The sequence below is a fragment of the Sebastes fasciatus genome, chromosome 12 (assembly GCF_043250625.1).
Source record: "Sebastes fasciatus isolate fSebFas1 chromosome 12, fSebFas1.pri, whole genome shotgun sequence".
Taxonomy (NCBI): Eukaryota; Metazoa; Chordata; class Actinopteri; order Perciformes; family Sebastidae; genus Sebastes; species Sebastes fasciatus.
The window spans coordinates 1,931,421-1,944,713 of NC_133806.1; the positions used below are offsets into that span (position 1 = coordinate 1,931,421).

Here is a 13,293-nt window from a genome sequence, read left to right on the forward strand (position 1 = left end):
CCTTCCCGTAGGAGCCTGCAGCTGAAACGCCACCAACCATCAGGCACAATGTCATACGGGTCCATAGACGGAGGCTCTTTTGGCAGTCGCAACCCATTTGGAGGTCCGACGAGGCAGGGCTACCAGCCAGTAGGTAAGGACAAATACGGACTTTCTTTATGCCCTTTAAAAGGTCCTACGTGGATCGTTATGCAACAAGAAAAAATTTGAGACACTGTCATAATTACCATAAACAAGTTGATTACAGTGATCTACAATGCATTTAGTTGTGCTATCAAAGATTTACATACACTACTGAGGGAGACTTATGTCATGGCTGCTCTCATTCTGTCACAGAATGATTGGGACATGTTCTTTGTCACAAAACAAAGCTAATAAGTTTGGGTTCTTTTGATAAATTTGTAGTGGGTCTTCTGAAAGTATGACCAGAGTTAGGGGTCAAAAATATACATGCAACAACTTATAAATAAAAAGTACCACTATAAAAAGTAGTTTAACTTCATAAGATGACCTCTGAACTTCTCTGTGCCTGTATAAATAGTGCTTGTTTGACTACATGCATTAGATTGAGCCACAAAGAAAATCACTAAGAAAGTCCATAAAGAGCTCAGTGCAGATCTGAGTAAATGCACAATTTAGACAAGTGAGGTATATCTCAAAGCAGCTTCAGCAGGTCCCAAGATCATCAGTGCAAACAGTTGTTTGTCAGTACAGTGTACCGGGGACAGTAGCTTCTGCCGGTCTGGAATATAACCCCGAAATGTCAAACTCTGCTGAGAAACAATTGGTCCGGTCAGTCAGATGTAATCCAAAAAATCACCAGAAACAGCCATGATGTAGAAGCTGCTGGAACACATGAGTCTGCAGTCGAGTGAGTTCTCCATCGCTACAGGCTGAGAGGTTTCCCTTTGACAAAGTGTATACAGAAATAGTATGTACAGAACTGTATGCCACAGGATGGGAATTGGCAGGATATCTGATTAAAATGCTACCTGTCGCTACCACCTCAGTGATGACATCTACACTGTAATAATAAGAACAATATCAGGGCACTAAAAAGCCCCATAGAGCCGAGAGGAGCTGAGTTGGATTATACATCTCTGTGGGTTTGTCCCTATGAGAGACACCGTTCACATATTGGTCAGTTGTTCATATGGAAATATAGTTTATTATTAATGTCAGAATAACCCTAACAGATATTGACCCTGGTTAGATATTGAATAAGTCAACATTGACTTGAGGGTTGGCTTGAGTAGGGATATGTTGACCTTTTTCTGACCATAAAAACTAGGGCTGTCAATCGATTAAAAATATTGAATCGCTAATTAATCGCACATTTTTGATCTGTTCTATATACCTTAAAGGGAGATTTGTCAAGTATTTTATACTCTTATCAACATGGGAATAGATAAATATGCTTGCTTTATGCAAATGTATGTATATATTTATTATTGGAAATCAATTAACAACATAAATCAATAACAGATATTGATCCAGAAACCCTCACAGGTACTGCATTTAGCATAAAACAATATGCTCCAATCATAACATGGCAAACTGCAGCCCAACAGGCAACAACAGCTGTCAGTGTGTCAGTGTGCTGACTTGACTATGACTTGCCCCAAACTGCATGTGGTTATCATAAAGTGGGCATGTCTGTAAAGGGGAGACTCGTGGGTCAGTTTTTCCTCGCCAAAATTTAGCACAAGTTTGGAGAATTATTCAACCTCCTTCCTGACAAGCTAGTATGACATGGTTGGTATCAATGGATTAATTTAGTTTAGTTAGTCTAAGACCTTGTTTAATAAGATGTCAGTATCTTCTCTCTAGCTTTAAAACTGAGCCCGCTACAACTTATTAAAGAAATGAGTGCCGCTAAAACAAATTTGCGTTAACGCGTTATCACTTTAACTTTGACAGCCCTAATAAAAGCGTTAATCGTGCTTTTGTTGCTGGGAACATATATTGTAGGAAATCAAATACAATACATTAAGAGTAAATGTTTTATAGATACTGTATGTATCATTGTGGTAAAAATAATAATAATAATAATATTGATTTTCATTCAAAATGCATAAGCTACTTCAGATGAATTGCAATAATTTTTTTGGAGGCAGCTCGCAGGTCTGCTGTGACAGTGTGAGCATGGAATCTATTTCGTCCGTGTGGTACGCAGATTTCACATCGGTGATGTCGAGTAAATATTTAAGCTACAGAATGTATGAATGGGAGATTGAGGGAGAGTGCAGGTAAGACATATAAGAAATTCATCAGTTCATCAGTTGAAGAATAAATAAAGGAAATGTCAGAGGAAAAAAAAAAAACTTCTGTATTGAACTTTAGCAGAAGCTTCATATCATGGTACCCCAAGAGTGAACAACAGCAGCGATGGAGTGTTATTAATATCAGTTGCATGTCAACACTGTGGCTTTATGAAAGCTTACATGACTTTTAGTACACTTATAGAAGCAGGTAATCAGAGTCAGGTGTTCCAGTCATCGCAACGCATGTATTATTTATAAAGAAATTAACAATTCAAACAATCAACACTACATGTACATGAGCAGAAATACACTAATACAACAATGATACCATGGAAATGGGAAATCTAGTCTTCCGACCACTCAAAGCGCTTTACACTACATGTCAGCATTCACACACACATTCATACACTGATGGCAGAGGCTGCCATGCAAAGAGCCAACCGGCCCATCAGGATCTAATCTAAATACTCATTCACACACCGATGTCACAGCCTTCGGGAGCAATTTGGGGTTAAGTGTCTTGCTCAAGGACACTTCCACATGTGGACTGGAGGAGCTGGGGATCGAACCGCCGATTGGTGGATGACCTGCTCTATACCTCTGAGCCACAGCCGCCCCAGAAAGAAAAGCACACATAAGTGCTGTACAAACCACTGTGGCAGGTTTCTGTTTGTTCACTTTTATGAACTCTACGTTTCCCGCCACTGTATATAATTACCTACAGTGTGTGTGTGTGAGTGTGTGTCTGTGTGTGTGTGTGCACTTGTGCAGAGGTCACAGGTTTTCATAAGGGTTAAGCAGTGTGAACAGCAGCTTCATTGGATTTGATCCTCTCACTGCTTTCATTAGCCTAGTAATGGGGTAGGAGCAAGACAGAGCCCCTGAGGCAAAACCTGTTCCCAGCCAAACTGGAGGTGTGTGTGTGTGTGTGTGTGTGTGTGCGTGTGTGTGCGTGTGCGCGCGAGTGTTAGAGAGAGAAAGATTGACAGATGGAGAGAGACTCAGTGCACACAGAGTTCCAGATGAATAGATGGCAAGCACAATGAACGAATGTTTCGTGTTGTGAGTCGGACAAAGAGCCATTTGTACAACTCAAGAATATCCGTGTGCATTAATGAGAAACTGAGAACTTCTGTTGTATTCTCGCATTCATAAACTCATGACATCATTGGTTTTTAATGACACACACGGGCCACCTCACCTTCAAACACACAAAAGAATTCAACAAATGCACTCCAAATCTTTGTGGGGTGACTACAGATCATATCATAAAATATTTTATCTCTTTTAGATCCAATTATTTCAAGCAAAAATAATGGGAACCACATTTTCTAAGGTCCCCTCCATCCATATATAACAGGACTATGCAAGATGCGCTCTGAGATCCTCCGATGCATCTTTCCTTGTTGTCGCAACGTCCAGATTCTTACTCCCAGGTGATGGAGCCTTTGCAGTCAGGGCTCCTAGAGTCTGGAATGAGCTGCCCGAGGCAGCCCAGTCGCACAGAAACGACATATGAATGACATGATAATGTGCAAGGCATTTAGCGTGCAATAAGAACGCCTTTCTTGTTTTTGGTGCTTGTACGACATGTAGTCTGTACTGACTGCAATGGAAATGCATTTGCGTAAATACATCAGAGTATATATAAAAGGCGAAAGACTGCTTCTGATGGGCCGGAAGGGTTGTGGATGGGTCCAACAAACACAGGACTTTCACCCAGGAGCACCGGTGTTTTGTTTTGTAAGTTACGTTAGTGATGTGTTTTTCCGTAGTCACGTTACGTTGTTTATGCACTTATTTTAAGCCCAACCATCATGTTTTTCCTAAACCTCATTAAGTGGTTTTGTTGCGTAACTGAGGACGTTACTGACGTTTTTTTTGCATACAAATGACATGCAAAAAGCCTAAAATGCGTCTTCATGACACGCAGAATGTCGTGCTATTTATACGCCTTCCTGTGAGACCGGGTTGCCCGAGGGCTTCAAACTGTGTCTCGTCTTTTATATCACTCTCTGATTTTATTACCAGCCACAATGACACTGTTATTGTGTTGCAGGTCCCAGGCCTGCAACCATGCACACAGTTATTCTGATCAAAAGGTTAAATGAGCAGACAGAACAAAGTTTGTCTCAGGCCAGACTGGACACGTCAGCAGTGCGTGGCGGCTGCCTCGCTGAGCTGCTGCGTGTCTCACACCTGCGTCATTTCTGCTGCTGCTGCTGCAACCCCTTTCTTTCTATATAGAGTTTGCCTTTCATAATGGCCATTTCATTTCATTATAAATGTCTTATGTGAAAGTAAGGCCTGTAATGAAATAGCATACTTCTCATATGCCGTCGGTATCAAATTTGCATTTGATATGTCTTTGTATCTCTTGGGCACATAAATGATAATATAGAGATTCCAGCTGAGACTGTATGAAGTGAATTTGAGACCTGGAGTGCAGAAAGACCCTGACATAAGTTACTATGGCGAATGTTACGGCAAATAGTCGCAACCAGCAGACACAATCATCCCATCGGAGTTGTGTTTCTGGCCACCCAACAGATGTAAATGTATTATTCACTGGCCTTTTAGCTCTGGTTTGGTCTCTACTTCTGTAAGTCACCAACTCACCAGGACTCACTCAACAATCAACATTTTCTTTTGAACTATTCAAATGACCATGGCAAACAGTTCAATGTCCATTCTACTCCTATTCTATTTCTATGGATTTTACTAATCTACGTCATCCAAAAAATAGAATATATACTATATATGCTGAGTGTACAAGCAGAATGAGAAGGCAGGGCCAATCCCTTTGTGATCTACTCTCATTTTCAAATTTCAAACCGACCGGGATCAGATTTTGTGCAGGTGATGTGTGAGTGATGTGTCACTTCACCTCTGAATCAAACTGCAGATACAGCTGTTCATAGACATTGCTGCTTAGGTGTGTTTTCGGCGTAACGTTAAATATTCACTCCGAACAGCTTGGCTATGATTGGCACAGGTACCCATACAGAACTCTCTCTTTTAGGGAGATACTTGGCTTCTAATGGCTGGTTAGCTCTTACTATCAGCACCGCAAGCATCCAAGCTCCGTGGTTGTGGTCAGTCAGTGTCCCCCGTGTCTCCACAACTCTATTCGTCAAGACACTACATAAACACCCTTGGCAATGTCCGTCAGTCGGTTGGTCCAGACTGAGATATCTCAATATCTACGGGATGGATTGTCATGAAATGTCATGTTCGCCAGAGCATGAGTTCTGCTGACTTTGGTGATTCCCTGACTTTACCTCTAACGCCAGCGTGAGGTTGACATATTTGGTTTTGAGTGAAATGTTTCAATGGATGGATTGTTTTTAAATTTGATTCAAACATTCATGTCTCCCCCCCAGGATGAACCGTCTCTGAACTTTTCATCCAGCGCCATCATCAGGTCAAATTTCCAATTTGTCCAATACTTTGGTTTATGACTAAATACAGTGGAAACCGCTTGTAGTGATCATGGTTACAGTGATCGTCCGCTTCTATGGATCAATAAGCTTGGGACAGGATCATTCCTATACAAATGCTGTTTAAATAATTTACTTATAGTAATCAAGTATTTCCGCGTACAGTGACCGAGGAGGAGGAGCCGAGGATGAAGACTGGAGTGCAGCTGGCTAGCATATAGTCCATCTATGCACTCTGACCTCATGACACATGTTGAGTGACAGCCCCCTCATTTGCATAATGAGGCAGTAATGCAAAATTAAATGTATAAAGAAATGAATAAGTTTGAGGAAATAAATATGGGGTAAAATGCAAAGGGAAAATCATGCATAAAGAAATAAATGCATAAATACATACATTTAAAACAAATTTAAAAGAAATGCATAAATAAAATAAAAAAATAATAATAATAAATGCAAAAATAAATATAGAAATTTAAGGAATAATAAAAGTAAATACATTAATATATAAAAGAGAGTAAATTAATAAGGGAATTAATACGAAGATAAATAAATAAAGAAGCAAGTTAAAACAGAAATATCAATTTATGTTTATGTTTCTCAATTAATTAATGGCTACATTTATTTTTAATATAATTTTTGCTACATTTAATGACAAGTATTTATTTATTGAGTCATTTGTTTTAGATTTTGGGTAGGTTCTGTTCTCCGTAGCCCCACAGAGCTGCTAGCATGGTTGTAAACCTTTAAATATGGTAGAATGGAGGGCTTGGCAAATATTGAGGGTATATTTATTTTTATGTTTTTTGGATTTGAAGATTTCTGACTGTGACTACTATGATTTACCTGGATGGTTTAATTTTTCTATAAATGAAAAACGATGCCATCAGAAATAATGAGTATAATGTGAAGACACACAGGGTTTCAATGGATGTAATGATTCACTCAGTTATTGTTACACAGTTTTTTGTTATGCATGGTTGTCGTTCCAGCTAGAATGAAGTTATTTTGAAAGTAAGATTGCCCTCCTTCACCCGTACTAGCACACATACACGTTATCTATGTAAAACATGATTAACATGTTGATTTGTATTGTCACTGAAGTAGTTGCTGAGTATGTATGCAGCAGTGTGCATCAAGCAATCACAACCTCAGTCAATTCATGAAAAGGCTGAAATGACAGAGCAGAACGTGTGGTGCAATCCACCGCTGTCAGCGATGAGCTTTATGAATAAGACCTCAGGTCTTTTTTTTTCTGTCCAATGTTCCCTACTCGGCCAGTCAGCGCCAAATGAATAGGCTCTTATCCGTCTGCTTTGTACTGTGCGTTTATAGCGGTCGATACAGAATGTATGTTCATACCAATCACGGCTGACACTCGAGGGGAGTACAAGTCATATGCTGCGAATCCAAACACACGGTGAAGGAGGAAGGGAGGATTGTGTCAGAGAGAAAAATAAACATCACATATGCTTTTTGTCTCCCGTCTCCAGCATACTGTACTCACATGTGTGCCCTGAAATACTCCCTTTCACTCAGTGTGACAGCCAGCTTCTCTCTCCCAGTCTTCTCTATTGTGGGCAGACAGATGGGAGCCTCAGTCACCAGAAAAGGGGTCTTTGATCACAGTGAAGCCTGGGTACATTATGAGGGATATGGGTGGTGGTGGGGGGAGGTGGGGAGAGCAGGAGCCTGTCAGATTTGCCGTCTGTTGCTCAGGCTGATCTGAAGGGGAGCTCAGGAAATGATCAAAGCCCAGGTTAAGTCTCTAATAGAGCTGTCTTTTAGGCTAATCTCTCTCCTCCCTCTCCCAGCAAAAAACTCTGAACCCCTCCACGCTCCGCTTCGGAGAGGCGGCGTGTCACTCCCAGCACAGCCGAGTGTCTCATTCAGGATGACGGGACGACACGGCTTTAGTATCAACACATAGTGATGCTGTTTTTAATATTGAAAATGAAAGGGTGCAAAAGCTCACTATTTTATGCTTGACAGTTTACACTAGCAGTTGTCATATGTGTATATAGTCTTTGTATATTTTAGAGATGCACTCCCTTGTTTTTGGCATCCAATTGTTCAAATCCAAAATTTCCCTTCCGAGCTGATCAAGTCAGGACAATTTGATTTAGATAAATTTATATATTTATATATAAAGTAGCCCAATATCACAACTCACTTCAAGGGGCATTTTGGAGCTTCATGTTGATGTTCTGAAACTCTACTGTGTTTATTTCCAACACAGTTGCCGCTTTGCTTCATGTACTGTACTGTCCTTCGGCTGTAGTCTTTGCGGTTTGTTCAAATGCAACTTGTCGGCCAAGACAACGGCGACGCGAGGCGACGCAACTGGCGGCCTTCATCGCCGCTAGTTCTTTGAAGTTCTTTCACCGCCAACACACACATGCGGTCTGAAGTTACGCCATGCTGACAGAGCGTAGGTGTGTGGCTACAGCGGGCACAGAGTCACCGGCAACGCAAGCAGCTGCTAACGTAGCACAAACACACACACTGTTTGTAGGAAAATCGCTATCGTTAATCCGGACAGACAGAGTGTCGTTAAGCCGGGCAGACACACAGCGGACAACCTGCTAAACTAAACCAAATGTGCGGTGGAGACTTTTACTGGGAAAGTGGCTGCCTGCTAAGTTAACGCTCCCGTACGATGACCTGGAGACAGTAAACGCAGCATACACTCCTGTATGGATGAACTGAGGACTCATTTGTCTGTTGTCCTCATTCCCTGCAGCTGGAGCACCGCTGCATGCGAGGCACAGATCTTGTCGGTTAACGGTTAATAATCAGTTAAAGAGGGTCGTTTATTGGTTAAGAACATTTTTCAAAATTAGCATCCCTAATTATGACCTTGTTCTGACCACAGATAAAACCTCCAACAACTCCTACTCTTAAAGAGCCAGGTGTGTGGAGGTGAGAAAGTAGACAGGATTTGAAATTCTCAAGACCAATTTTTAAATCCTGCAGACGACTTCCTCCATTACTTTTTATCTGTACGAACGAGTGCAACACCTTGAATGCCTTCCAGGAGAGACTGAAAGTGGAACCATTATCCCCATTTGTATGATTCGTTGCATCTTGCCTCTCTATGACGGCAGGATTTATTCTCCGCCTTTGAGTGTGGCCATTAGGAGCAGCTATATACACCTTTTACCCGCAGCCCGTATGAACCAGCTTTTAAACTGACCATTGGTTTTGAAGAAATACTATCTTTCTATCTTTTGTGTTAGACGGATCAATGGACCTTTTCTTGGAACCTGCTTTTAAAGAGTGAGATACAGCACTTAAAGAGTGCTGGGGTGATGTGGTAGTCCTTATATCCTTTAATTCAGAGAAAGTTAAAACAAAGTCCAAACCACATTAGCACAAAGTATGAGACAGGGTTCATTTTGGCAGCTATTTTAGATTTAGTCTTAAAATTAAAATGCTTGTCACATTTTAGTAATTTTTATCCCTTATAGTTTTAGTCAGTGAAAAGGCATTAGATTTTAGTCTCTCTTAATTTAATCAGCTATTGTTTTTATATTTATTCTTAGTCCTGTTTAATCATCAGATTATATTGTATAGAATATATTTCTGTCATTTTACTCAAACTTATTCCACATAAAATCTTATCTTATGAGTAAGAATGTAGTTTTGTAGTTCGTTTGAGTCCTCCTGACTGACTGAGCTCATTAATGATGGCGCGGTTCAGTCGAACCCACCGGTCCGTTATGAGAGCCAATCCGCACCGCCCAACATGTGAAAATATGGATTACTCCGACCACCCGAACCCGACCCGAACCCGACCCGACCCGACCCGCAAACTGACAACTTTATGCATTATAGTAGCACAATTGTCACGACTGAGGACTGAGACAAGGAGGACAGAGACATTTTGTCTTAGTCATGCAAAAACATATTTCGTGATAGTTTTTGTTAACGTTATTAATGATGGTATGAGAATGATACACTGTTCTAGCCCAACACTGGTTTTGGGGCTCTTATGGCAGCGTCAGTCCACCACTTTGTTCCATACTGAAATATCGCAACACAGTTGGATGGCCAGTAAATGTTGTAGTCGTTGTCCGCAGAGGATGAATACTAATGTATTCGGTCATCCCTTGACTTTTCATCAAGTCAAAATTTCCATTTGTCCAGTTCTTTTGGTTCCAATCAACCTCAACTGTATTTTCTGTTTGATGCTAATTAGCAAATGTAAGCATGCTAACACACAAAACTGAGATGGTGGACATAATAAAGGTTATACCTGCCAAACATCAACATGTTAACATTGGTATTGTGAGCATGTTAGCTCATGGCACCGCTGTGGCCTAGTACAGTTCTACAGACCACTGGCATGGCTGTATACTCTCATGGTACGTGTCCACAGGCTCCATCCTTTCCACGTTTCCCATTCATCGTCTATGTAAGCAGCCGTGCAATGCATTCTGGTAGCGTGGGGGCGTGATTCGAGAAACGGAGCGTCATGGCGCCCGCTCCTTATTTGCATAAAGTTGAGGGCTCGTCTACTTTATGCAAATCACGGGCGTCCGACGCGACTCGCCACCTCTCCAAACTCCCGAGAATCTTTTAAAATAAACGTTGTCGATCCAAAATAAAGACAGATTCATCAACTGTACGGATAACTTCTCACCTCAAATGTTTTCAGAAACACATATCGGTGAACTATTTCCGTGAAATAAGAGAAGAACGTTTCCAAACGAGCCGCCATGTTGTTTCCGGTTTGGAAGCTGGTAGCAGCAGTGAACAGAGGGAAAGCGTTCGTCCAATCAGGAGCCTAGCGCCTTGTTTCTAGTGACAGCCCACCAAGCGTCCAATGCTGGGAAGTGGCGCGTCCCCTCGCGATAAAGAACGCCCCTGTGGACACGTACCATTAGTCTTGTGTATAAGGTGGACAAGATAATCTTTCCTCTATTGGACCAGTCTCAGCAGACAATACATATTAAATAAAAACCAAGAGGGATCGAGCTAGTGGTTGTAACTAAAGATTATCTTTTATTATCTATTAATATGGCAATTATTTTTCCATTAATCAATTAATCATCTGATCTAAGCAATGTTGAAAAACAGTGAAAAGATGCCAGTCACAACTTGACAGAGCAGACTCTTCAAAAGTCTTTTTTTTATCTGACCAAAAGTCAAAAATCCAAAGACATTCAGTTTCTCTATGACAAAGAGAAGCAGCAAAGGAGAAGATGGAACCAGAGAATGTGTATCATTTGTTCTTGAAAATGGACTGAAACAATGAATCAAAGTTGTTGTTTGGACGCTGCTGCATACATAAAAGGTCATTTTACATCCTTGTGAGCAAAATAAAGGTTTGCCATTGCTTGACAACAGCATCCCATCCCTCCCACACCTACTCATCACAGTTTAAGGAGTCCCACCTGGTTCTCTGCAGCAGACAGCAGAGTGCTGTGTGTTGGACCTGACCCATGGATGTGTCCACATTGTTAGTTCCCTGTGATGAGCTCTCTGGGGACATAGCCTCACTTATTAAGCTCAAATGAAGCAAGATGGTGGGCTGGGTGTGACAGGGCTGTGATGAGCACATGCTCCTCCAGCTCCATGCACTGCTTGATGGGCAGTAAGTGGCCAAAGTGGGCCATATGTGAGACAGCCACGCCTGGATTAATGGACCAACTGAGACGCCATTGATCTCAAGTCCAGCCTTCTGTGACCCTGCATCCTTATATGAGCACTTTTATTGAGCGTGCCCTCTGCACCTTCTCTCTGAATAGCCCCGGAACTATTGATAGCCTACCATTAGGTGGCAGCACACTTTGTAAATCTGCGTTTGGTAGATTTTGATTGTGGAACTGGTTAAAGTGTCATCTCACAGTGAAAAGCTAGCATTCTGTTATTCACAGGAAACTCAAGGAAATGTGGATTCCTCGAAATCTGGATGTTTCTATTATTTTTTTTCTCTACAATAAACAGGTTACGTCATTTTATAGGATTATAAAGCCAACAAAAGCACACTGCTTTTCAACACAGCTTGTGTCTTGAATGGAAAAGTAATCATGGTAGTACAGCGCGATGATTGAGAAAGAATTACAGACAATCTCAAACTCTGCTTTTTGAAAAATCAATAATTTACTGCATGGCGCATATAGAAAGAAACAAAATGCCACTTGTAAGTGCAGATTTTATTTCAGTTATAATGTTTTTTTTTGTGGTCTTGTGCATCCATACAGTTATACATTTCAAACTAGATAACCTAAGGAATCCTTTGGTACCAAACATGTCATTTCAAATGTAGTCTTCATGTTTCTCTTAACATGATGTCAGTAAGTCTGAGCTGCCCTCAGCACTAAGGAATTGAGGTTGAGTTACATAAAACCTGTGAGAAAAATCCGTTAGAGCTGAGCTGCTCCTTGATGACAGTAATGAGTAAAGGCCAACAAGAATGAGACCAATGTAAATCCAAATTTGGAGATCTATAAAGTGTTACTCTAAAGTTAGTCTCCTGCTTTTGCCTGATTGAGCTGTTGATGTTACAGTAAAGAATTCATTATATCAAATGTATTTTTTTTTTACCTTTGCTGTCATGAAAGTGCTCCAATAGCTTCATTCAGGCTGTTCTCATAATTTGTGTGTATCCCACAAAATCACTTTGTGTGTAATTCACGTGATCGTCAACCAAGAAATATAAACAGCAGCAAAGGCCGCGTAGGGAGGAGGTTAGGGCGGATAGGTGGGTCTAAAAATACCAGACTTTCACCAGGAGTTCGTTTCCCTTGTGAAACCAGAAGCCAAACCTCAATCTTTTCCTAAACTTAGCTAAGTACTTTGTTGCCCAATCCTAACCAAGTCAATTTTTTCCTAAATCTAACTAATAAGTTTTGTTGCCTAAACCTAACCAAGTCGATCTTTTCCTAAACCTAACTAAGTAGTTTTGTTGCCCAATCCTAACCAAGTTGATCTTTTCCTAAACCTAACTAAGTAGTTTTGTTGCCTAAACCTTACCAAGTCAATCTTTTCCTAAACCTAACTAAGTAGTCTTTTTGCCTAAGCCTAACTAAGTAGTTTTGTTGCATTCTTTGGTAAAGGCATCATACGAACCGTTGTATGAGGATACGTTGCTTTATTTGACTTGCATGCAGCTACAATTGATTTGTGGAAAAGTCATGTTTTTTTATTAAATTCTGAATTGGACAATATTCAGATGCCTGCAGTAAAGATGAAGCATCAGGAAAGTAATTACACTGTTATCAGGTTTAGACTTAAAGCAAAATGTGCTTTATCTGAAACTTGTCTCTCGTTTTATTCATTAAGAGTCTGACTTTGCATTTGGAAAGAGAAAAAAAAGTGAATAAAATGAAAATTCGTGCTCAACAAAGTTTGATTTTCTTAAGTTGGAATCACATAATTGATGCATTTTCTGAATGTTTCAGCTAGATCAATTTGATGACTTAATATGTCTATCTTTGCAAATCTTTCCTCACACTGTTTGCAAATTGTTTGTCTCCCGCTGAGCGGAGGAGTGAAGCAAAATTACGAGTATAAGCTTTCATCAAAGAAACAAAAATATTTGGCCAAATTGCAGCACATGAACAGCATGGTGCTCCGTCAGA

General features: G+C 40.7%; 1 protein-coding gene across 2 annotated transcripts in view; it reads left to right on the forward strand.

The window, feature by feature from the left end:
• Positions 1-13,293, forward strand: part of tsnare1 (T-SNARE Domain Containing 1) — a 151,976-nt gene that overhangs the window by 30,571 nt on the left and 108,112 nt on the right. For both annotated transcript variants that reach the window (XM_074652601.1, XM_074652600.1), the window contains exon 2: positions 12-133. In XM_074652601.1, the coding sequence (XP_074508702.1) occupies positions 49-133 (85 nt within the window). In that variant the 5' untranslated portion in view covers positions 12-48. The remainder of the gene's footprint in view (positions 1-11; positions 134-13,293) is intronic.